This window comes from Lepidothrix coronata, unplaced genomic scaffold (genome assembly GCF_001604755.1).
Source record: "Lepidothrix coronata isolate B3197 unplaced genomic scaffold, Lepidothrix_coronata-1.0 Scaffold225, whole genome shotgun sequence".
Lineage (NCBI taxonomy): Eukaryota > Metazoa > Chordata > Aves > Passeriformes > Pipridae > Lepidothrix > Lepidothrix coronata.
The window spans coordinates 543,737-570,835 of NW_016690405.1; the positions used below are offsets into that span (position 1 = coordinate 543,737).

The 27,099-nt window shown below is 35.6% G+C and overlaps 1 protein-coding gene across 11 annotated transcripts in view; it reads left to right on the forward strand.

The window, feature by feature from the left end:
* The window catches only part of DMD (dystrophin), a 799,860-nt gene that overhangs the window by 541,551 nt on the left and 231,210 nt on the right, over nt 1-27,099 (forward strand). For all 11 annotated transcript variants that reach the window (XM_017833948.1, XM_017833947.1, XM_017833942.1 and 8 more), the window contains one exon: nt 16,803-16,992. In XM_017833948.1, coding sequence (XP_017689437.1) covers nt 16,803-16,992 — 190 coding nt within the window. The remainder of the gene's footprint in view (nt 1-16,802; nt 16,993-27,099) is intronic.

A 27,099-nucleotide genomic window follows, 5' to 3' on the forward strand; every position in this document is an offset into this window, starting at 1 on the left:
TGAAATTTTTGCATCACCTGCCAGTTCCTGTGATCAAGTTTAATGGAGCTCAGGCCACACGGTAGGTGTTGAGAGTTTTCACTGCTCAAGATGCTTTTTTTTGGCTCCTGAGACAAGACAGAGGACACACATCAATCAAAACATAAAAAGTGCCTTCCTTTTCTACATTAAAGGATATGGACAGTGAAGAATCAATATATAATTACTTTTATGTTGTTACTAGTTTAAGTTGTACGGAGTTTGACAGGGAGTGGTAGGAGGTAGAGAGAGGTAGCTGTGTTTATAAACCTCTTTGAAAGACCTGAGATACCAACTCCCATATTTTATTAGGAATGTTGTTAGTTCTCCAATGCAGCAATTTTATAAACACCTTTATTTTGCATGTCAGCTAGACAGTATGAAATGCAAATGGCCAAACAAATGAAGGACATAAAAAGTACAAAAGTATGATGCATATGTTTCCTATGTAAATGCATAATATAACAGTAATTATAAGCGTGAAAAAGGTCATAACCTAGATTTGGTCTTTGAGCAACAAAGTATTCCTTATCAGTGGTTGCTTGCTATAAAAATAGTTTTTAAAATGTAAACTTTATCTGTACATGAAGTTTGTAGATATAATTTTATTAACTGCACAGAAAGAGCTTGATCATTCTGCTGGAGACAGATTTTCTTAACACTCTGTCCTAATAGTGCTTTACTTTATGTTGCTTGTGGTAGTAGTCACATTTGCTTTACAGTTGAATTACATTCTAGGAGAGAAGAACTGCATTTACATGTCAGCAACAGCCAGAAGTGTGAATTGTGTTGAGTTATACTGAAGATTCATAGTTGGTTTCAGTATCTAGACTGCATGTAGGAACCATCTCACAAGAGCTTGTTTATTCATTGGGCTTGGAATGCTCAGGTCAAGCAGCAAAGGATTCACATTCTCAAGCAAAGGCATCCTTTTCTTTTCCATTCTTCAGTTGTTTAGAAGCTTGGTTGTCATTCCTACAATCACTATAGATCCATGAGTATGAACAGCTATTATAATTTTTTGTGCAGGCACACTTTCGTTGAGCACAGTGAAACAACTAAATTGAAAATGTGAGTGGCCACGGGAACCTTGTTTACATGGGAAGTTTGTTTACACATCTGTGCCTGCAGTTCTTGCCCTGGCTATAGAGCTGCCTTTGTGTGGGTGTGAGCAAGAAATCTGTGCAAATGTACGACTTCAGATGAACATGAAAAATGTCATTTTCTGATGTAAATTTGTTTTCTCCTAAAAAAATAGTATGATAATTTGCATTTTTATCATCATGTTGTGGTGATTTATTGGTTTTTTGAAATAATTTTGCCAGGCTCAAGAACGCAAACGTGTATAGAGAGACTGCTTCTTTACAACCAATGTGTCATGCTGAAGCTTGTTATTTACACCAGTTTAGTAATGGATACTAATTTAAAATTGCAAAGACTGCTAGAAAACTTTGTAGGGTAATTCTTTTGTTTTGTGAGAGATGCTGATAATACATTTATCTTTGTTGTCCCTCCTATTTAAAAAAGTAAATTTTCAGTCTAGATGATTGTCAGATGCTGTCTTTGAGAACTGGACTTGGTTTTAATTCTTTAAAGACTTAAACACTTTTACTTAATCACTAAAACTATTTACATCAATGAAAGTGAGTCTCTACAGTCTCAGGTATCATAGCTGAGACTATGTCAAGGACCGAATAACTTTAAACATCAGCACTTTTTTTCTGAAGGACTAATGTATCTCTATTGACTATTGTTTTGAACAGAAGAGACAAAGTTTTCAAAAAAGAGCATTTAATCTGGAAGTCTTCTGGGAAGTCTGAATTTTATATGGGATTCTCATGTCTTTCTTGTTAGACAAAAGGGCACAAGAACCTTTTAATTTTCATGAAACTAATTTGTCAGTACAGTACTTCGTAATTCTCAGAAACTGCTCTTCAGCAGTTAGTAATATTAACAAACTCTAAAGAAAAAGTCTTTATTAGCAGCTTGTGATGCAAAAATGTTAAACCTTTTGTGTTTACAATTACAGATATCTTTGAAGGTACCTAAGAGTTGTTTTCAGATAAAGGATTAAAGTATTTTTTGTTTTCTTTGTTCTATTCTGTTACCTTTATTTTAAATAAAATAGTGCACCCTCAAAAAAGGACTATAAGAAGGGAGGGAATGACAAGGTTTCAGTGCTCTGAGTTTAATTTGATATATTTTTCTGTTTATGTTTTACTTGCATCATCCCTTAATATATCCATTTTTAAAAGTATACATAAAAAGCCATTTGGTGCACAGGGGTTATTTTATGATGATAGATAAAAGAGAGGTTACCTATTTGAAAGACATTTTACTAACTGCCTACACTCTCAAACAACTATTTAGGTACAAAATATAATCTCAAGTTTATCAGCAATGACATCAGTTTACATTGCTTTGCAATTTTTTCTTCCTAATGTCCCAAAGAATGATGAAATTTCATCCACATATAGAAAAAAATTATAAAAAGATGTAAATAAAACCACCAGTGAAGCTCCTGTAATCAGGAGATCTGGAAAGTCATCTTACCTGCTTATATTCTAGTTTTATCTTAATTCTTCACTCAGCTGACCATACTCCTACAGTACTGACATACGTATGTGGATCCAAGATGAGAATTTAATTGATGGTAGCAAGTGTTTGTGGTTTACTTTGTGAGAGGATAGTCTTGAATATCTGATACTTTCAAAATGCTGGTAGGAAGCACTGAAAAAGCAATCTTACCCAGAATACTCTCTGATTCATCATTTCCTTTTTTGTGAACAAATTCCTGTGATTTTTGAGAAACTCTTTTAGGACTAAAAACAAAGGAAAGAGTTCTTGAGTTATTTCAGGAGAGGGTAATGGCAGTAATACAGTACTTGATGAAAAGGATCTGTGGATCCTTGTGACTTCAGGGACATGTTGTTAACACCAGTCTGGACAACCTAAATTTTCTCATATCACTTGAATATAAATATATATATAAATATATATATATATATATATATATAGTCTAGTACCTTTATCACTTCCAGAAAGGTGATAGATCATGTGTAGGTCTGCTAAGTCTTCCCACAGACAGACAGAAATGACCTCAAAGAGAAGAGTGTTGTTGTTTTTAAATTAATTGTTCAACTTGTCTGTCCCACAGAGAATTTGCTCAGGTCTCTAGGCACCATGAATTCAGCTCATGGAGAGTTTGGTGGTTTGGGGTTTTAAATGTCATCTAATCTTAAAGATTTAATTATAGACAATTAAAAAAGAGGATAGGGGTGGCATTTTGCAAAAAGACCTTCAGCTTCTGTTACTGAGAGCATGTTAGCAATAAAAACTAAGCAGGAAAAGTGAAAGTAGAATGTTTAGAAGCACATTTCTTACTACTCAGACAGTTGCTATTTCCATTATTTTTTCTCTTGGTTTATATTTTGCTCTTGGCTAAGAATCCTACTGCTTTTTTAATATTTACCGTGTGTTTAATGCTGTTTATTAGTTTCTGGAGAAAATGAGAACAGTACTCATGTTGTAGTGAAATCCAACTGGACAAAATCACTAAATAGTTTATGGCACAGAGTTCTAAAGGGAGAGCAGTTTTGTGAACAAATTTGGAATCATAACCAGAGCTTAATGTGTGCATTTCAACTCCATTTGAGAAATATTCCTCTTTTGGATCCACAGGAGATGCAGGAGGAGCAAGGTACTAAGGCAGACTAAGTCCAATTTTGTGACAGAAAGAACAGAAATGTCAATTTTTGTTCCTACTCCATTAGAAGATTAAGACAAATGTTTTGTTCTTTTTCTTAAAGGTGTGATTTTCTTAAGTAATTAGAAAGTTTTAGTCTCTATTTGAACAAGAACAGAAGGTCTCTATTTGAACAGGAACTCTGTGCCCTGAAAGTCCTACCTTAAATATATTTCCAATTAGCCTGCAGATAAATTAACAAACTATAGCAAACTGATTATTGCTGTCATCCAAAGTTCATAGAACAAATGAATGTCTTTCCCCTCAGTAGACTTCTTATCAGGCTTCATGTCCTTTAAAACAAACTGAAGAGAAATTAATAAAGCTGATGGACCTGCAGAGTGCCAGCAAAAAGAGATATGACCTTAGTTGTCATCTTTTGTTTGCATTGTTATTCTTGTGATAGCCTTGTTTTGTTTTCCCTGGTGTTTTCCCTGGATTTTTGTATAGCTTTTGCTCAGCTGCTGTTCAGGCAGTCTAAGCTTCCTCCTCAATGGCTTGTCAGTCGTGTTTGAATAATGATAATTCTGTCTGCCTATTAAATGTTGAGTCTCTCTTTGGAAGTTACCACCAAATGTGTTGATTTGACAACAGTGGTGCTTGCCTGTTGTTGTGTGGCTGTGTTTTAACTATGACCAAAATTTCAATAATGTGTTTTTGTATAAACTCACAAAGAATTGGACAAATGACATCAATTCCTGATGAGAATCAGTGGCACAAGAGACAGAGACCTGGGGAAGTGGTAATCCAGAGGGCAGACTGGAAAGCAGTAGAATTGGCAACATCCTAAAATAGGGATGGTGAGAAATCACTGCGGAGAGATGAGGTTCAACTACTAAATCTTGAAGACAGAGCTTTTATGCTGTATTTGATACAGATGAACAAAAGGAGAATAGTAAGTAAGCAAGGAATCTGTGAAAAAGATAAGATTGGTCTGTTCATATTGTGTTTATCATCCAGTATCAATCACATCTTGACCTACACCCCAAATTTACCTGACCTATGATATGTTCCCTGACAAATTTGAAAAATGTAGAGCTCTTCCCCAGCTAGTAAGCATTACATCTCTTGCAAACTATAAAAAAATACTATCTTCTGCAAATGATAAGAAATAATAGCTCTTGGAACTATCACTCTAGCTGCCATGTCTGCAGTTTCTTCCTTTGTACAAGAGATGTAATCAGTTATATATCTAATACATATCTGCTTAAGCACAGTAGTGCCTTGGGGCAATGAATCTACAGGTCCACTTTTTTGTGGATAAAGAAAGGAAAAATGTATTATTTTTATCTGTTAACATGTGTTACATATTTCTGAGATTCCATTTGATTACTTGACACAGGATATGGTACAAACAAAGTTTTTTGAAGTACCTAGAGGGTCAAGCTTCAAACATCCATTTCCCACTTTCTGCATTTTATCTTAGTATTATTTCATGATTTCTATTTTCCTTATTTTCTTTTTCTTGTTTTTTTTTTCCATTACTTATATGATTTCTTACTTTTTAAATAATGTCAAGTTAGATTTGAGTCTAATTTAGTGTTATTGTTTTTCTTTAAATCTAAATTGGATTGTTTTTTTCTGTACCCCACAACATGACTTTTATATGCTGATTTTATTTATTTATTTTTTTTATTTCAAAATCTGAAAGACATGCTGTTTATTATCAGTAATGGTAAACAGTTCAGACATTTCTGTAAGTTCTCAGTGCTTGGAGCATGTCTGAAGTTGATGCTTCAGTTATGTTAATTAGTTGCTAATGCTGTTTGTTGACGAACCTGTACCTTTACTGTTTCCAAGAGGGTAGATTTATTTTTGTGGTAGTTGACGGGTAAGTCAGTGTGGTTTTACTCCAAGGGATGGGAGGCAGTTCTCCTAGGGCTTGTCTTCTCTCTTTGTTCCTGTGGAACACTATCAGAATATACTTGTCAAATAAGATACCACTAAGAAACCATAGCAGGGCCCCTGGTGGTCTAGTGGTTAGGGTGCAGGACTCTCACCGCTGCGACCCGGGTTCGATTCCCAGCCCCCCGGGCAGATGGAGCTTGTCAGCCCTGTAAGGCAATCCATCTAAGAGAAGGTCACTCTAAACAAACCTACGTTCTGAGGACCTCGCTGCCACTGTCCAAGCTTGCTCGGCCCCGGCAGATGAACCTCAGGATTAAAGGGTGGGCTCAGTTCAGCGCACACTGTGTCTCACCTAAAAAATCCACTGCGCAGGCTCGAAGGGTCAATGACCTTTCCCAAATCTTCGCTCGCGAAGACTGGCCATTATTATTATTAAGAAACCATAGTTCAGATCTGCCTTTGGTGACACCCTTCCTTTTTATACTGTGCTGACCCCTTGGAGCTGTGGACATTTGTCACTGTTAGTTCTTTTCATGTTGGGAAAAATAAGAGTAGAAGCATAGAAAGTATTTATTAAATTTTGCTTTAGCTAAATTTGCTTTCACATCATGATATTGCTCTCCTTTCTTCTTGGCTGGGACAAGATACCCAAGCCAGCCTCAGGAGAGTGAGTTGAAGATGTACATAAATATTTCTTCTTTTCTTTTTATTACTAGTAATCTTTCAGACGCTAGTATGTATTGGCACTTTCATTAAGGTGGTGGTCTTGGTTTAAAATACTAAATGTCTTCAAGACTACAACTAGTTCAGAACCCAGCAGTGTATACTGAGTTTAGATAGTTCTTGTAGTGCCCCGTATTTTGAACACATCTATTGAATATTTCTTCTATCAAGTTCCTGATGATTTTTTCCATCTGGAATTATTCAGGGTCCTTCTGGGTTTGACTAATCTAAATAAATTTGCCATTCTGTTCTTCGCACCCTTTTCTCAATGTTAATTAATGCACTTAATAACACCTACTACTGCACCCCTGGAACAGGCTCCTAATGCTCCAGGTTGAAAATCATTTACGTTGACTACATATTATGCTCTTAATCTCAGTTTTGTTCTATTCAACTTTGCACCCCTTTCATGCTTCCTAAATAGCTCCTTGTATGTAGGCTTAACTTGTGGATAGTAAATAGATAATGTTGCTTTATTTTTAGTTTTCATCTTTAGTTTCAATAAATTCTAAGAAAAATTTGACAATTTTTTTTTTTTTTTTGCAAAGACACAGATTTTTACTGGTCCATAATACATTCATTAAAGAACTATAGAATGATACACATGAAAGCAGAGTACCCATCCTCACTCCTAGACTTAGTGTTTCAGTATATTTGTGTCTCTCTCCACTCTGTGAAATTTTCCAGAATTGTTGCTGAAGGGTTATGATTTCTTATGCTAAGAATTTTTGTCTCTGAAACTCACCCAAAAAAGAGTTGAGGTAGAACTATCACAGAACATCCTATTCCCTTTGAAGTCAGTTGAAGGTTAGTCATTCACTTCACTGAAGTTAGGATTTTCTCTGTAAGTCTTTTGTATCAAACACATACTGAAGTTCTGTTGAACTGAGTGTTAGTTGAACAGCATCTGAATTTTCTGAATTGGGCTCTAGTAATTTCATTATTTAATTATTTATTTATATTTACATGATCCTGAGGAGCAGAGGAACAGAACTAGAGCTGTCGTTTCTTCCCCGTGTTGTTGAAACTGTGTAATAATAAATTGTTAGTATTACTCTGTATTGCTTCTGGTTGTAGTTCCTGCTGTTTTACAATCTTTCTGCAGTAGAACTGTTATAATCACATTATCTCATTATAATGGAGAACTTATTCTATATTTCAATTTTCTGTAGGAGTTTGAAACCTCCTGAATACTGTAGAGTAACTATATGGAGTGGTTCTTTATAACTAATATGATTATATTAGATTATATTGATGGAAGAAACAGTAGACAGGTTGACTTCTTTCATTCTCACTCAGATGCTAACCAGTTTTTGTTACCAGCTGCTTCTGATCTGAACATTACAGAGCTGCTATTTTTTTTTTGTTAGCATTTTATGCTTCTTAAAATATACTGACATATTAGAAGAGATGTTTTAAAACACATTGAGTCAATCTGATCTGTCAGCATCTTTGTGTAATGTAACTACAACTTGAGGCCCGTGTTTTAGAGGGGAAAAAATGTGTTTGTTTAGTGTTACTCTCACTTAACTTAAGATGATGTATGGTACAATAAGAACTGTAAGTGCTGCCAGAGAAGTTTTCCAGCCTGGGAACTGAGGCTTCTCTCTCTTACATGGTAGCAAATCACTGTTCTGCTACACCACTGAGCTCAGTCCTCAGAGGCTGACTCTTTAAATGAAAACTGCACTAACAGTTTAATAGTATCCTTTGTGAGTCCTAATTGATTTCATGTAATGCCATCAGTGCATTTCACAGTCTTATTAAATCTAGTTGTTTCTACAGTAAGTAAGGCTAAGGAAACAAGTGCTTTTAGAATATAATTATTTTCACAATCAGTTTTAATTATACTTCACTGTCTTAGAAAGCAAAGATTTTATCTTACTCAATTGTATTTGAGTAATTAATATGCTGTTTATTAGATGGCACTGTTGACTGCCTTGGAATCTCAACAGAATTAAATGTTTTGGAATGCAAGGAAAAACTTAATTCTACACATTATGGACCATGAAGCATGAAGAAGATTTAAACAGAACAATAATCTTTTTGCTTCTTTTGGTATAATAAGAGACAAGTTTTGTCTGTTTGGTTTTAGTATTGATTTTAATATTTCTTCTTTTTCTGAGTTCTCTCTTGAATGGGAATATCAGAATAATTAAGTGTTATCTTCCCGTGTTTTGCTGGGGCATTACTTGAATGATACGAGGATAAGACTGGAATCTGTTCCGTGAGTTCAGAGAACTGGGGGGAGGGTGGTGGTGGGGTTTGCAGGGTTGTTTGTTCTGGTTTGGGTTTTTTTTTACTTTGGAATATTTTTCTGTTTACTTATTTTGTGTTTTAAGATTGCTTTTAAGCTGTCAGTAAGGACTGCTTAGAAAATCCTCTTGAGTGAGTTCATCAAAATATTATTCTGTATTTACAAGTAATTTTTAGTGATATTTAATATGTCTGTGATTGTATACTTCATATGTCTGTGATTCCCTTTTCTTTAACCTGATAACTCTTAAGATTTACTCTCTGAAAAACCATTGCTTCTAATGAAAATTTATCAGATTAGAAATCAAAAATACACATAAACTGTTTTCAATGGTACAAAAACAATCTGTAATTCATTTTAATTACAAAGGAAAACGCTGAGTTTCATTAATGATTTTTCTGTAGCTTGCCATGTAAGTGTGATAATCTATGGTTATGATGAACATCAAGAAAATATACACTTATGGTTTTAGATATTCTTGACCTATGCCAAGGCATAAGCATGGAAAAAGAGCCATGAACAATGGGTGCAAGAAAAGCACGTTAGGAAAAATTCTTTCTAACTCTCTATTTGTCATCCCTTAAAGAAGCATTTTGGGAATGTGGGATCCCATAAGTGAACGGAGCATAAGAGAGACGGAAATTATTTTTAAAAAAAGGTGAATGAGAAATTTTCCTTGGGATAACACAGATCCCCTGTTCTCATGTTGGCAGGTGCTTATTTAAAAAGAAATTGTTTAAAGGTCCAGAAATCCATATATGTGATTTGTGCCCTAGAGTCTGATATATCCTCTGCTTTTAGAAATCCTTCTCAGTCTGAAAAATAATTGTGTAGAAGAGATGGGGTGTTAATATCCAAGGTTGATCTGAAACTTCATGGATAAACACAGGTTGAGGTTTTTTCCTCTTTTTGCCATTAAATATCAATGGTGCTTTAATAAAGAAATGTAAGGGACAAACAATCTAAATTCAAAAATACGTTTTCAAATTGATATACTATCTTTAGTGACAGAGAGAGAAGTTCAGACCAAATGGGGGTGTGGGTTGATGAATTTTTTTATTTTCATGCAGGTCCTGGCTGCATTTATTTTCATGAAGGTCCATGACAGGTATAAGACTAGAAACAAGCCAGCCAATGAGTAATAGCAAAAGAAATATTTTCTCTCTCTTGCTGCATCCATTTTCCAAAGTAGCTAAACACCAGAAACATTTTTTAATAAAACATATTTTCTGGTTTTGCAGAATTTTACAATAGGAAAACGGTTCAGGGGAAAAAAATGCATCTCTTTGAAGTATTTTCCCCTGTGTGTCAAGAGATTTGTAAGGACAAACTACATGGGCTTATTACTAAGATCACATGTTCGAATTTTAGTATCTGAAGAGACTGTCATCAGTTAGGAAACTCTGTGTGATTATCAGGAAAAGAACATTCCTGTGTCCATATAAAAACAGTCTTGAGTTCCAATTGGAACATTGGGACATTGAGGGGTTTTGTTCTTCCTTCCTGCAGAAGGTAAGAGAATCTGCAGAGACCTGCTTTTGTGTGTTTATTTTGGAGCAACTGTTGCACTTAGTCTCTCTGTGTGCACAATTACATCTGGAATTCAAAATTATTTCATTGGTTATTTGTTCATTGTAAATATGGATATGCAGCCAATGCAGAGATGACTTTCAGGTTATCTGAAAACATTGAGAGTCAGCTCTCAGCCAGTAGATTATATTGTTGAGAAATAAATGTAAGGCAGAGAGAAGTACTGCATTGTTGTGGTTTAACCCCAGCCATCATTAAGGACGATGCAGATACTCGCACACTCTACCCAAGTTGGGAGAGGAATCAGAAAGAAAAGATAAACCTCCTGTGTTGACATAAGAACAGATTTATAATTTAAACTAAATATAATAATAATATACTATTATTATTAATAATTTTAATTATAAGGAGAGGGAGAAAGTAGCAGAACCCAAGAGAAACAAGTGATGCACAATACTCACCACCCACTGACTGATACCCAGCCAGTCCCCAAGCAGTAATTGGCAGCCCCCAGCCAACTCCTCTCAGTTTGTTCTCACAGACGTTCTGTGGTATGGAATGTCCCTTTGTCCAGTTCAGGTCACCTGTCCTGGCCATGTTCCCTCCCAGCTTTTTGTGCACCTGCTCACTGACAGAGCATGAGACCCTGTGAAGTGCTTGACTTAGGATACACTGCATCAGCCAAAACATCAGTGTGTTATCAACATTATTCTCATACTGAATCCAAAACACAGCATTGTACTGGGTACTGAGAAGAAAATTAACTCTACCTCAGTTGAAACCAGGACATGCACATACAAAAAGACTTAAGTCACTGGTAGGAATCCTGTTTATACGCCTGAACCAACAGGGCAATACCTGTATGTTCTCACTGAGCTCCATAAAAGGCATTCTTGCTTGTTTATTTAAAGACCTTTCCATGTGTGAAATGAAATCTTTCCTTCTTTAAGTTCTCCACATCAGCTGTCTTTAGGAAGGTACTAATGGTGATAAAGATCAGGCAAAGAGTTCTAGAAAGTTACTGTTGCCTTTTTAGAGGTAGCTTTTTCATCAGGTTTGTCACTTAGTCCTTACCGTAAGGGACTGACGCACAAAATAACTTTAAAAAACCCCCCTGAAAGTCTGTCTTTAGAGTACAAAACTCTGTACCACCACACCAAAACTCTACTGGTTCCTCAATCAGAATAATGGGAGCCTAAGGGCCTGTGGATGTATGTCAGCTAAATCTGAATGCTGATCTCGAGCAGTTGGGATGCTGATATTGTAGCTCTGAGTTTAGTTGCACTTTGAGCCTTTCTGCCCATTTGCAACATAGAAGTCGTTTCAGAGATAGAGTTGCACAAGGATGGGCAATCTCCAGTTCTGGAGAATCAACTTGGATAAGAACACTTTACAGTAAGCCAGACAAAATAATGATAGTGGGGTGTAAGCATGTATATATAAAGATCACTCAAAAAGTTTAGAACCACATATATATGCCAGTGTCTACAGCAGACAAAAGCCAGTAACTTCTGTTTGAATGGTCGAACTAAAAGGCACATTTATATAAAAGTGTTACTGGAAAAATATTGTGTGTCCCTTACTGCAGTTTCAAGTTAGTTGAGATCCAGAAAACCAAATGAAAGTAGTACTCAAAATGCTATCTCAACATAGTTTTCCCCACTGAATGTTGTATCAGCCATTCCAGAGTTAATCTGCATATTAATCACTTACTGGCAGGCATTAATAACTTTTAACTGGCAGTATAGAATATAGTCCCTAGATTCTGGAAGAAAATTCTTCTAAGCAGCGTTCCCAAAACTATTGAATATGATTTATTTTGAATTTGCATTTCAAAATTATATCAATAATAGTTATTTTAGGAAATTCATGTTTAAGAATTTCATTTACTTTCATATCTGTGACATCTCTTTGTGTTCGCACTTTATCTGAGGTTAGATTATTCTACCTCTTTGATAGGTTCTTTATCAGTCAAAGTTAAAGCAGCTGAAGAAGGGTTACCAGTAAGAGCTTAAACTTATGCAGTAGTAAAAATTAAATGTTCCAATAAAGCTTTGCAATTGTTCCTTTGTCATACTGGCAGAAGGGATATAAACCTCATGAAAAAGTGCAAACTGCTTCCAGCATTAGCAGGAAGGTGCATGTAGTTCAAATTCTCCGTGATAGTTGGCTTCAGAAAAGAAATTCGGGTACCTTTTTTTTTTTTTTATTGTATGGAATTGTACTGTCAGCAAAGAGAAAATACAGTTATAGAGTTATAGAGAGAGAACCACAGGAACTATAGAAGTAAAACCATTTACTGATACTTTCCAGTAGTCCAGGATATTTTATTTTACATCTCAGTGTGATAACTTTAGATCACTACAGTTTGCAGATGGAAGTGTGATTTACTGATCTATTGAACACTGAATGATACAGTTTCTTCACTTTTATTGCTCTTAAAGAAATACCTGGGGAACAGAAATTTGTTAGTTTGTGCTCTGCAGTTACTGTGTGTCCTGTTTTCTGGGCATCTCAAAGCATTATTTAAACACTGACCCTTGTAGTGTATATTGTAATGTAAATAAACATTGCAATTTCAAATAGACAAACACATACTTATAAAATGTGAATGATTAATTCCAAATTATGTAGCAAATACTAGAGCTGAAGAAAAATCTGATATTCACACTCATGGAGCCTCTTCAAGCACTGTATTCCTTGTGTTGCATGGGATTGGATAGTGTAGAATGAAGTACTCTGGTGATTTGTTTAATCACAGAATCACTGAATATTCTGAGTTGGAAGGGACCCACAAGAATCATCAAGTCCAACTCTCAATGACACCATCATTCCCAAAGCTCAGCACTTTTGATTCTTGTTAGATTCTGAAACAAGATGTTCGGTGGTATAGATGTTGGTTTTGTTGTGTATATATTTTTTCTATGTATGTCATGGTACAAATTCTGGGTTTTAGTTAATAATACAATACCTTGATTATGAACTTGAAGATCCCACAGATTTCAGATAACTTTGTTTTCCCCTGCTTATTTTCTCAAACATTTTTATAGAGCTACATTTAAAAGATATTAGCTTTAAAGGTTCTCAGCACAACTGCAATGTCCTGTAGCAGAGGCTGGTAGCTTTCTTTTTTTGTGGATTTTTTTAAAACCCTTAAAAACTTCTTCCTTGCAGTATAAATTTTCACACTTAGACACATTGCTGACATGCCACTGTTTTCCTTAACTTGAAGCTTTGAGCTGATGCATTCTTAAAACAGTACCACAATTTCTGTTCTGCCACAAAGCTCATATGACAACTAGAGTTGGTCAGTTCAACTGATCCCAACAGTTCTTAATAATCAAATTTACATGGAAGATTGGTGACCAGCTTACCTACTTTTAGAAACATAAAATTTAGGCTTGTGTAAAATTAAAATTGTCTAAGCTTTAGATGATTTAATGTTGTAGTCAAGAGAAAAAAAATTTACTATGACCTTGATCTGGTACAACAGATGCGTACAGAAAATAGAGGAGAAATTAAATTCCAGCAATGTTAGTCTCCATGTTTTGCAGAGGGAGTGTAATTGCTTGACTTCTTGGTGCCTAGAGGAAACTAAGATGAATCCCACCTTTAGTGTTTCTCCCTTGAATAAGAAGCTTTTGGTTATACACTATGTTTATTTTTATGTCATAGTAGAACAGATACAAACTGTTTTTCTTATTATCTCAAAGTATATTAGGAGTACTTTGTAGTGTTTCTGCTGTGCAGTTTTCCATTTACACTAAAATATATTTCTGCTTACTTCATGCTATTTTCTTACAGCTTGTGCTCACCATAGAATTAAACATATTTGGGTGATACAGACTAAAGAGGAAGAATCTTTATTTTAGTTTTTTTTGCAATAATTTCTTAGTCAATATACGTATTTTTATCTCCCCTATAATTTTGTGCAATTTATCTTATCATGTACTGGATTTGATACTCAGTTTTAGTCTTTATGTTTAGACCTTCTTTTCTCTATTCTAACCTCATAATTTTGAAGTAGGTAAAAAGCCAAGTAGAGTGAAGATTATTAATACACTGCAGAGCTGTCAATGTAGCTGAATGTTTATTGCATGTAAGCTAAACCAAAATTTAAAATGCAAAGTACTAGATATTTTCTGGTAGGTGTGTTAGTATGCCCATAGATAAGAAACATGTTTCTGTAAACTGAAAGAATTATGTGTCATGAGATTTCTGTGCATCATAGAAGTGCCAGAAGATTCTTCATAGTGAAAACTTCATTATTTACCCAGATCAATAAAAAGCTATATTTTTTCATGAAGTCTTAGAGTTTCTCTGTAACATAAATTCTGATTTTGAGTAATCTTACAACAGCTCTCCCTTTGAGTATCTTTTCCATATCTGTGCTTGTGCTGTTCTTTGTTTTTAAAGTGTCACCATGTATTTGCAGAATGCTATTATTAGACCATTGCTGTATATTTATAGGAATTCAGGTGTACAGGAGTTAAAAATGTGCCTTTAATGTTATGAAGAAACTGCAGTAAAAAAAAGTGTTATACCTGATTCTGCAAAGGCACTGATATTAATTATCATATTGCACACTGTAAATTGAATTAAAATAATGCTACAAAGCATATCTTATAATAGAATTGTGCTCTGAAGAACTGGATAAAGTATATTTAGTTTTTGCAAGTTTGTTCCATTTCCCAGTTGTATTGAATAACTTTAATGCTATTTTTGAGCTAAAAATGGTAAATAGGTCAATATATTATTTTCCAGGTAAAAGATTTTCTTATTGTCTTTTTTCTAAGTTTATACTGATTTAATGTATAATAATAGCTTATTTAGATGTAATTTCTATGTAATTATTCTTTAGTTTAACAAAAGAACAACAAATTCTTCCATTGCAATTGTTTTAAATTTGAAGAGTGGCCTAACAACAAGACATGTTTACGTCCAGGTAGAATAAAGCCAGGAAGGAGATCATGTTCACTATTCTGAAACGAAGTGTTCCCTACTGACATCCCCCTGCAGACACATTCTGAAACAGCCTAAGCAGTGCCATGATGTGGAGAGTTCTTGTAGATGGCAACAGGTGCAACTGAGATGAAAATCCAGTCCATTTTTAAGCTTTAAAAAAATAGGTGGATGACTTTGTGCTGAGGTTTATCAATAGCTTTCTCATTTCTTGAATGAAAAATTAATTCCTTTTCTAACCAAATGGTTGGGAAAAGCAAATAAGGTGCTGAAGGATTAAAAATATGGTAGAAATATGTAGCTATTGTGGCATTTGACTCTCAGGGAGGATTTTTTTTTCTTTTTTGAAATGGTTGTCCTTGCCTATACTCTGACTGAATTTTTCTTACTATCCTCTGCTGCAATTCGCTTATATGCTTGTCGAAAAACATGTTAAGTCAGTGCTACTTGGCCAAAACTTGTGGTGGTGTTTGTATTTTTTTCTTTTCTCACTTCAACCAGTGTACTGTGTTTTAGGGTGATATCATTACTTATCAAGATTACAGCCTCTTCACGACAGGAAACAGGATTTGAAAGAGAGATTAGCACTTAGAAATTTCATGGCCTCCTCTGATAAATTACAGCTCAAGAAATTATATCTGCTAAAATCTAGTATCTTAGTCTCTACCTAAATAGCTATAAAACTGGACAGGAAATCTATCAAGATATATGCAGACAACCACAGATTTGTAAACTTAACATAGGTGTGTGCATCAAATAGCATTCATTCCACTTGAAGTAGTATAAGTTACCAAATGACTTTACTATATATTTTCAGAGCTTAAAAAATTATTCAGTTATAATGTTGATGTTAAACAAATATACATGTAATACAATAGCTAAGTAGCCTTGGCAGACTGATGTTAATGAACAGTGTGTCATACTTAACTGATCTTGTTTCTAAATCCATATTGTGCTCAGTTCAATGCAAAAAATCAGTGAGTACCTGTGACACCTTTGCACAGGAATGCTGATAGAACACAGATTTGCTTTAATGTTTTTTCAACACTAGAATTGCTGAAGTCTTTAGGGTTCTTCCTTAATCCATGAGTTAGATCTTCCCCAAAGATAAGATAAATTTGGTCTTTAAAAATTGTATTTTATCATGTAACTGATAGAGATCATCCTTGTAATTTTTCACATTTATATTTTAAAAAAAAGAAAGAAGAAAGAGAAACCACAAAACCCTCCAGAAATGTCAGTGTTATTAGGGTTTAAGGTGTTGAACACAGTCACCAAAGGTTTCAGGTCATAAAAACTAATCATTAAATTTATCATACCATGCAGCGGCCAGAAACTGTTTCACTTATGAAAATGAACATGATTTCCCATGTTAATGACAAATTAGAAAATAATCTTTGATTAAAGCAAATCAGGGAACTACTGCTGATTATTTTTTTTGTTTTCAACTGTGCATGTTTTAGGCATAGTGCTTTGAAAGAAGTGCTTTTGCCTAATTTTTTATCAGGCAGATTCCACTTATTACTTCTCAACTGAAAAGGCAAAAAAGGAACCCTACCTGCCAAACATACCGTACAAGTTCTGTAGCTGATGTATCTGCAAATTTACTTTTATTGGTATATGAAAAATATTTAGCGTGTCTTTGTTATGTTTTGATTTAATGATTAAGATTTGCTTTCTTCCGAAGAGTGCTGTATTTAACTGTTCGTACTTGTGCAGGGTTGGTGAGCGTGAAGCAGCACTGGAATCAGCCCTGAGAATGTTGCAGCAATTCTACCTGGATCTCGAAAAGTTTCTTGCTTGGCTTACAGAAGCTGAAACAACTGCAAATGTCCTGCAGGATGCTACACACAAAGAAAAGACACTAGAAGATGCCAAAATGGTTCGGGAGCTCATGAAACAGTGGCAGGTAAGAGGAGCACTTCAGCTTAGAGGCACTTGACAAACGTGAGAGTTTATCAAGCATATCTGATATTTATACAAGTTATATAATTTGCATCAAGTTTATTCACTGTAGCTTAACTGAATTAGTTTTTCTCCATTACTTTCAAATACATGAGAAATGTTAGTTTGGTAGTCTATTGTCAACATGCTCTGTTGCAGTAATAAAAAGAGATAATGATGCAAATTTTCCTAGTAAATGGCTGGACAGTTTTCATACAGTTATTTTCCTCTGGGGAAAAAAAAAAATCTTAAAGAGAGAGAATGCTGTATTTAGTGTTCCAGAGAATCTTGAGGAAAAAGAAAATTAAGTAGATGAGATGGTGCTGTTGAACTATGCTGTTATACTTTCACTGTGTTTTCTTCACTACACTTATTGAGAGGAATACAGAAATGTCTGCTTGAGGTCTTAAATCTCTTAAATATGAGGTTGGTTGGCTGTTTGGAAGCAGGACCCTTTTTTCCAATATTCATATAATCATAGGATAGTTTAGCTGGAAAAGACCTTTAAGATGATCAAGTCCAACCATTAACCCAGCACTGCCAAGCCCAGCACTAAACCATGTCATCAAGTGCCACAAATACTTGTCTTTTAAATACCTCCAGGGATGATGACTCCGCTACTTCCTTGGGCAACCCATTCCAATGCTCAACAACCTTTTTGATGAAGAAATTTCTGGTATTCCTTCATAGTGCATGACTTTCCTGTTGACAGAAAGTTCAAAACTGGAAATTGCAGGCACTGGATCATCTATGCCTGAATTTCTTTATGAAAAACATACTGTGAAAAGTTTAGTTATAAGTGATTATGTTGAGTAAGTACATTGGATGGAAATACTTCTTTTGGCACTACTGTATTAATACTATTTACTGAACTGGTGCTAGATTCCATTATATGATACTCTGTTGCACAGTTCTTGCATTGTACAAAAATGAAGTCTGAACCATACTTTTGATACTGAGCTCTCTTTTTATGCTAATTTGACTTTATAGTAATATACCAAAGCCCCTATATGTTTCTGAATTTAAGTTGCACTATTCTTCTTATATGAATTTTTTCATTTAAGTGATATAATTTAAATTACATAAGAAAATTATTCAAAAGAAAAAAAAGTAAATTTATTCAATAGGTACAGAGTGCTTAGCTGTAAAATAAATTAAATAAATTTAATAAATTAAATTTATTCTGATGGGTAATATTTACAGTAGTCATAGCACAGTGCTCCATATCAGTAGTCTTTATTGTGAAAGCTTTTTGTCCAAACAGGTACTGTTTCCTGATACTGGTGCAAATATTGCCTATCTGTGTTGCTACAAAACTGGATAATGGAGCACGATTTTGTTAATAGAACAATTTTATTATGTCAGCTGCATGGTCAGGAAAGAGTTTATGGCTTTTCATCTGTTCCTTAGGTATTGCTGCATCAGTTCTTCTGGGCTTCATACTCTGCTTGTAAGAGTTCTATCTTAGAATTCACTTTGATGCATAAGGATGAAAAGCAAAAACATGACATAAGTGTGGAGTTTGCACACAACTTATGCATATAAAAGATTCAAACAAAAAAGAGCTTTAATAAGTCACAAAAGTCTCAGAAATATGCATTTATGTACTTTGTGGAAAGGGGTTATTGCTCACTAATCTATACAATCAGCCCCAGTTTGATAAGTCTCTTTTGTTCCTCTCTCTTTTGGGCAAGAAATACACTTACCCTACATAGCACATCAGGCAATGACTTGTATTCCAAGAAACTCACTGTTTAAATTGTACATGTATAAAAGCAGACACATTCAAATACATGAACATTCAGTTCATATCCTTAATATATTTTTTTAACACCCAGTGTATGTGGGTGCTAGCCACAAGCCTTGTCCCGGCATAAAAAAGATCCTAAATGCTTTCAGTTCAGATTAGAGTTCCAAACCACTTTTCATACGTCATTTTCTTTTTTTCTTAATATCTCATCAACCAGGCTGAATCCAGATCCTAGAAGGTGGTTTCTGATTAAAGATCACTGTCTCATAAATCTTTTGATGGAAACTTTGACTCCCTGGGTTTATAGCATTCATAGAAGTTATGGTCAAATATGACATAAGGACTTAGATCTGCAGTCTCTATGTTGCTCTTTATGAAATTGTGTAGACTTGGATAATGTGAAAATAGTCATTAGAAGTCCTGAAATGTTAAAATTCTGTTTTGATCTGATATTTTTAGGCACTAAGTATAAAGCAGTGTTTTGATAAATAATTCTCTACAGAAATAATGAAAAACGTAAATTTCTGAATTCACTAGTAGTTTTATATCTTTGTCAGTACAGATGCTTATCTCACCTTTCATGACCCAGTTTTCTGCTTTACACTCTCAAACTTTATTTTATTTTTTTAAATGATTAGAAAAATAGTGACTTGCTGTACAGAAACTTTTTACAGAGCAGAAGTTGCTTGTCTAGGAAAATCTCCCATTTTTAGGCATTTGTTTTTCTTTTCATGTTCAGAAATCATTAACTCAAACATCACTAATAAAGATTAATCTTTCCCTTGTAGTTAGCAGTTCATTCAGTAGCAGGAGAAAGGTGAGACTTATATAACTGCACATTCTAATTACCTCATGATGTAATTATATTAAAATGTGGCATTATAAACACACTGTTTGTATAAGGATGTATTTGCATGCATCATTTGTCTGAACTGACAGCAATGTAATAGTTGAGGCAATTCACACAGTTGGAATACTTTCTGGAGAATTTTCAAGGATACAAACCCGTTACTCCAAGGAGTTGTGTAATTATGTGCTGCTTTTTATTGTCTTGTTGAAATACATCATGTGTCCTCATGAGGCCTGGTTTCATAAGTAACCATATGAGGGAGATGAAAACAATTAACTTTACTTTCTGCTTTCGTACTTCTAATGATATGAACTCTCAGCTGTGTTAATTATAATTATGGGTCAGTTTACATGGCACTGGGCCTGCTGGTGACAGATGGGGTGCACCTGTCTCAAAGGGGTAAAAGGATCTTTGCACAGGAGTTATCAGGGTTTAGTGAAGAGTTTTAAACTGAATTTGAGGGGAGAAAGCTTTAGAACCAGGCTCACTGGAGATAAACCTGGGGATAGCATGCCAGTGTTTGAGGGATGGTGTGCTGGTGAGGACTTTTGGTCTGACATCTCAGTGGAGGTGGGAGATGGAGATCCGTGTGGCTGCAAAGACACAGGAGTTATTGATGTGCTAGACACCATGGAAGCACCATGAGAATGGTCATGTAGGAATTAGTGGGTTCTCCCCCAAAAAATGTGGCAGGATCAACAACCTGAAGTCCACCTACACCGAAGCACAGGCAACAAACAGGAGGAGCTGGAATCCATTGTGCAGCTGGAAAACTAGGACAGTAGCTGCCATCACAGAGATATGGTGGAATGACTTGCACAACTGTAGTGCTGCAATGGATGGCCATAAACTCTTCAGAAGGGACAGGCAAGAAGGGGAGGTGATGGGGCAGCCTTGTATGGTAGGGAGTGGTTTGCCTGTCCAGAGCTTGATGATGGTGATGATAGCAGGGTTACGGGTTTATGGGTAAGAATCAGGGGAAGGTCAACAAGACACATATCCTGGTGAGAGTCTGTTATAGACCTCCCATCCAGGATGAAGAGGAAGATGAAATATTCTATAAACAGATGGGAGAAGTCTCTCAATCACTAACCCTTGTTCTTGTGTTCTCACTGATGGGCCAAGGCCTATTGTATGAGATTCAACAGGACCTCCTGGGTCCTCCACTTTGGTCCAGGCAATGCTCCAGGCTGAGGCAAGAGTGTCTGGAAAGCGACCTGAGGGTGCTGCTCAACAGCCAGCTGAACATGAGCCAGCAGTGTGCCCAGGCTCGTATCAGAAATCATGTGGTCAGCAGGACCAAGGCAGTGATTTTTCCCCTGTACTGGGCACTGGTGAGGCCACACCTCGAATCCTGGGTTCAGTTTTGGACCCCTTGCTTCAAGAAAAACACTGAGGTGCTCGAGTGTATCCAGAGAAGGGCAGTGGAGCTGGTGAAGGATCTGGAGCACAAGTCCTATAAGGAGCAGCAGAGGGAACTTGTGTTGTTTAGCCTAGAGAAAAGGAGGCTCAGGAGAGACCTTATCATTCTCTGTATCTACCTGAAAGGAAGTTGTAGTGAAATGGGAGTTGGTCTCTTTGTCCAAGAGGAAATGTCTTCAAGATGTGCCTGGTGAGGTTTAGATTGGGTATCAGGAAAACTTTTCTCACAGAAAAAGTTGTCAAGCTTTGGAACAAGCACTGACTTCCCAGGGAAGTAGTTGAATCAAAATTCCTGGATCCTTGTCACTTAGGGACACGATGTAGAGGTGAAATTGGTGGTCCTAGGTTAATGATTGAACTTGATTATCTTAGAGGTCTTTTCCAACCTTAAGAACTCCATGATTCTGAGGAGTACTCTTCTGGTCTGTCTTTTTAGCAATGATTGTATGTGACAGTTTATACAGTTTATGTAACATTAGATTAATATGGATTTATCCTGTTATTTTGTAAATGAAATCAATTAATATTAAGACTGCAAATGAATATAATCACAGTTTTTTGACAAAGAATACTGCATGTGACACCTAGTTAAATATTAACTGGAGAATGCTTCTATACTATATACACGGGTTACCAAATGTATCTGAAATAATCTATGATGACTGATGAATTATTGGTAGTAGTAGTCAGTGTAGGCTGACTGAAAGTATGACAGGATATGATAAATAAAGCAAAGTTAATACTTAGGCATGAAATACATAGCAGATTTATTTTTATTGCCACCTTCCTTCTCACTATGACCTAAGTAGTTTTCCATTAGATGTAGCAGTTTTGCCGCTAATATTATGGAAAATATGCATTGCCTTAATATATACTTAATATAGTATGAGCAGCACTATTATTTTCTCACAGTGATGTTTTTATCTAAGACAAGAGACATGAACAGCAGGCAAGGTACTCTTGTCTCTTCTATTTCTATCAGTACTTCAAAGGTGCTCACTTGTTTTCAAGGTGTCCAGGCAGCTGGTTTTTTCAGTAGTAAGAAGCTGAGATAGATACATATTCCTGACACTTCTTGATTATTTAGTAGAATAGATTCTTTGAGAGAGAAAAAATTGTTTCCAACTTTACTGCAGCCAGGAGGGCCATCAGGCAAAGCATCACCAGCTGGGCTGGGGAGGGGGTTGCTCCGCTCCACTCTGCTCTGGTGTGGCCTCACCTTGAATATTTTGTGCAGGTGTGGGCACCACAAAATAAGAAGAATATTAACCTGTTAGAGAGTGTCCAAAGGAGGGCAGTGAAGACGGTGAAGGGCCTTGAGGGGAAGCTGTATGAGGAGCAGCTGAGGTGACTTGGTCTGTTCAGCCTGGAGGAGACTGAAGGGAAATCTCACTGCAGTTACAACTTCCTTGTGGGGGGAAGAAGAGTGGCAGACACTGATCTCTTCTCTGTGGGGACCAGTGACAGGACCCAAGGGAATGGCCTGAAGAGGTTTAGGCTGGATAGTAGAAAAAGGTTTTCCACCCAGAAGGTGGTTGGGCACTGGAACAGGCTCCCCAGGGAAGTGGTCACAGCACCAAGCCTGACAGAGTTCAAGAAGTGTCTGTGAAATAATTTATATCTAATTGCCCAGCACAGTTAATTTTGTGACATGATGTATGGATTAGATGACGAATCTGACTAACAGGAAAGAGAGAAAGTATCTGTAATATTCTTGCTCATTTCAATTGGTTTTACTGAAAAATATTTAATAGTAATTAATTTTCAAGTACTTTCATACTTTCATTTCACTCTTCATTCTGAAACACTTTCTCAGTCAATTCTGCTTAAAATTGTTCTCTGAAAGCTTTAAAAATAATGTATAATCTTCTTCCCTCACCTATTTTTTTGGTGCTTAATTCTCCAGATTTCTTTTATACTAAGTAACTACTTTTATACTAACTATACTATGTTGCCAATTCTAAAATAAAATCTGCTCCATAGTACCTGCAATGGAATAGCAACTGTCAGAACCATCTTACTCTACAGAGTAATAGAAGAGAAATTCCAAAATCTTAAACTACAATACAAATGCTAGTACAGCATCATCTGAGACCGGGCAAGATAGTATCTCAGAGTGAAATCTTTTTTGTCAGAGTGGATTTTTTGAAATATTGGATAGTATTGCTTTGAAAACATTTGGTCAAGAACATATCAGTATTGTAATTAGTAGTCATGAGGAAGGGGAATAATGTTGGTTGTTAACAGAAGTGTCAGATACTGAATACTTTGACAAGAAGGTTCACTGATTCTCAGTGGGGCAGGCAATACTACAGCTGTTGTTCTTATCTGGATATCAAAGAGAAGTGGTCAGAAATGAACAATAAAGCAGACAGGTATATATTGCTGCGTTTTGTCAAATATTTTGTTTCCGTTAGTTTAGTTTGGATGGACTTTATCTTAAAAATAGAAATGTATTGCTGCTGCAGCTTATCTAGGAGTGGATACATTAATATGTATTCTGCTTCTACCATCCCTGTTTCTGAACTTAGAACAAACCTCTAATCAGTGTTAATTTTCTTTTGGAAGGTAAAAGGCTTGTTTTATCAAGTGATCTAGTACTTTTTTACTAGAGTGAGGTTTAAGTACTCAAAACATATTGTCATGAAGATAAACAGTCTCAATTGTCAGAATTCTCACATATAAAGTGGGTGTTTTCAAATAAGAAGATAAATTCCTTCCTTTAATTTCTCATCTGCATATGTTCTCACAATCAAGGTAGAAAAAAAATCCCATTTTTCAAATGTGCTAAGTAGCCTAGTATATGACCACTTGACTGATTTATATATTTCCTCTGTAAAAGTTTATTGAGCACACCAGAGGGATGGTCCTGAGTTTTCATTTGCAGATCAGCATTCAAATCCTACCATCTTTAAACACTGATTTTCAAACAGATTAGATGCGAGAAACTTTTGTAGCATTAATGGTGAGGTTCTGTTTTATAGAGTAGAGTAGAGGAGAACTTGCAAAATTGCAAATAGAAATGGAATAGAAGGGATAAGATGGTTTGGCATTATTCCTGAGAGGGTTCCAATTCCTACATTTTCTCCTGACCCTATAATTTCTGTAGGATACCTTATTGCTCTTGGTGTAGGCTTTTCTAAAACAGGCTCTCCTACATCCGAAGAAGTGGATGAATGGACTTGCTCATAATCTTTCTCAGTATGTGTCATATTTCACTGTAGCCCATCAGTTTGAAGTGATAGGAATTAGACTGAGTGGTTACCAAAAATTTGAAGACTTCCACCAATTGATCTTCCTGTGACCATCAGTATTTACTAGTACAATCTAATCTCCAACTTAGTTTTTCTATTTACTTTTTATTGTTCATAGCATATTTTTTTTAAAAATGAACAATTGGTAAAAACTGTTTGCAAAAACCCAGTTGTGGCTTTTAATATATTCTGATGATGAGTTTAAAAGGGTATCTGTGCCTTTTGCAATTATGCCTCATACCAGATTGTTCAAAACACATGGCTGAGGAACTCATAATTTTTCATTAGTGAGGCCAGATGTGTATTTTCCCAAGGCTGGTAAAAAGAAAAAATGCTTGTATTGTGATTATAACCATGTTAATATTAAAAGGATAAATTATATAGTGCATGACTGAGGAAAAGTATTAATTTTGGCTTAGGTCAGATATCTTCCTGAATATGTAAGAAGTCAATGACTTACAAGAATACAAATAAGGAATAAAATAGAAGGACAAATCATATTCAGGAATAAGTTACACTGGTTTTGTGAAAGATTTTAGACTGTACTGAAAAAAATAGTTGTCTTCTAAGAAATGCTTCAAACTCTTTCTTTTTATGAATATATAGCTGCCATGGCACAGGTTTTCTGCATGTGAATCTACACTTTTCACAATACTAGCTATTCTGTATTATGCACTGTGCAGCAGTTGAATACTATAGCAACTCCCACTATCTAAACTGACAGCATGTTTGACAAAAATAACTTTGTCTGTATCATCACCAAGTAAATACCCCGTTTCATTTTCTGTCAGAAATGTAGACTTCCTTTCTTTCAACTGCTGACAAGAAATTGAATCTCTTCTGTCAGTACAAAGTTCCACGTGTGCATTTATCCTTGTGTGCCCCAGTTTTCATTTGAAATCGTTTATTTTCACTGGATACCATTTCATTTTCCAAGTTTTCTCTTGGGTGCATGCTTTCAGTTTACTGATTTTCACCACATAAACTGCCATTTATCCCACATATGAAAAAAATACAATTTTTTTGTTTAGTAGTACAGAATTATTATCTCAGTCTGTTTTGCAGTGATTCCAGCGGGTTTTACACTTGTTATCACTGATAACATTAGTAACTTTCTGGAGGAGGATCTTTACCCTCCTTTGTGGCAGTGCTATATTACGTTAGGAGATTCTAAACTGGTGTTTGGCATTTTCCATTTGCTGAAAATGTATGTTGTTTGAGAATTCAAGAAATCCAGCCTTAAATTACAGTTACTTATCATAGTTTTACTTCATTTTGTCTCAGTAAATTTTAACTAGATTTGGGCTTATCTTCCCTGAAATGATTAGTATAATAATTGCATTTGCAGAGGTTTAATATTGTAATGAAAATATATAGCTACTTAAGTGTGCATCAGTAGTCTTTCTATGGTTTATCATTCCTATTTTTGTGTTGTCAGTTCTTGATTTTATGTATCTTTTTATGTGTGTGGGGAATCATCTGATGTTATGATACCTACCAAGTACCCTAATATAATAGTATTGAGCTGCTTCATATGAGATTGAATGACCTTACTTATAGCCTATGGCATTGGAAATCAGATGTAGGCTCACATAAATTCTATTATATTAGTTCTTCTGTTATATGTATTATATTTATATATCTATTCTCTTATCCTTCACATATATTCTCTTGTGGTTTTAGGCTTATACAGTTTCAGATAACTAGTTCACCTTGTGGGCTATGTTGGTCTTTTTTAAATAACCTTATCATCTGTGAATTTTCTTTAGGTGAAGTCAGGAGGATGTAAATACTGGTGCAAACAGCTACAAGCTCTGCTCTTTGTATTCAGGTATCAGTTGTTATCTGCTGAGTAACCAGATTATAGAAATACAGTATTGTCATCTCTCCAGTGTTTTGTCAACCTTTACATTTTTAGAGGCCATTTAATCAGTTTGTTGTATATCTGCCATCTATTTTTACTGGAATATTGTAGGTAATGAAGAGTTGACTTCTAACACCTACTTCAAAGTGTCAGTGGTGTGTGAGCTGTTTAAACTCCTCTTAAGAGCTGATGAAATCTAGACAGTTATGCAGCTGGCCAAATGTAGTTATCCCATTATCTTCATCTCCCTAGAAATGCAAGAGCAGCTGTGTTTGTAGCTCCTTCCACCATGAAAAAATGTCCAAGAGGTGTTTCTGCAGGTGTTTTGCTGCAGCAGTTTTTGCCACGCAGCTCAGCTTGGTTGCAACACCTTGTCTTCCTAGTTCTGCGTAGACAAGGATAAGAGAGATGCACTTCCAGAAGGCAGTTTAGTCCAGCTGAGCTGGGACTATTTGCCTTCTGCAGAAGCATATTCCTCTCCTCTGACTTAGAGACAACCTAGGAAGTGTAGCTAAATAACTTACTGGCTACACTAGCTGCCTAAACTTCATATAAAATGTGTGTGATCTCTCTCTCTCTCAAGCATGTAAACGCAGTGGGCTTTTTGTTGGTTTTTTTCACTTCTTTATTTGGTGGTTTTTTGCCTAAAACAGGTTAAAGAGCTTATAGTTTCATGTAGGTCCTACCACTCAGTATATTTCTGAATCACGCAATTACCCATGAGGTGAGTGAAGAGAACCAAGATGTAAACTCAGACTGCTGAGATCACTTTTACCCCAAGTGATGGCCATGAATTTAATCATAGGTAATCATAAGCTTTGTGAAAATATGTATAGAAAGTTTCTTCTGCCAGATCACCAGGTTTTAAGCTGTATCTTCTGCTGACCCCCACCGTCCACATGAATGTCTCGTAAATGTTGAGTGCAGTGATA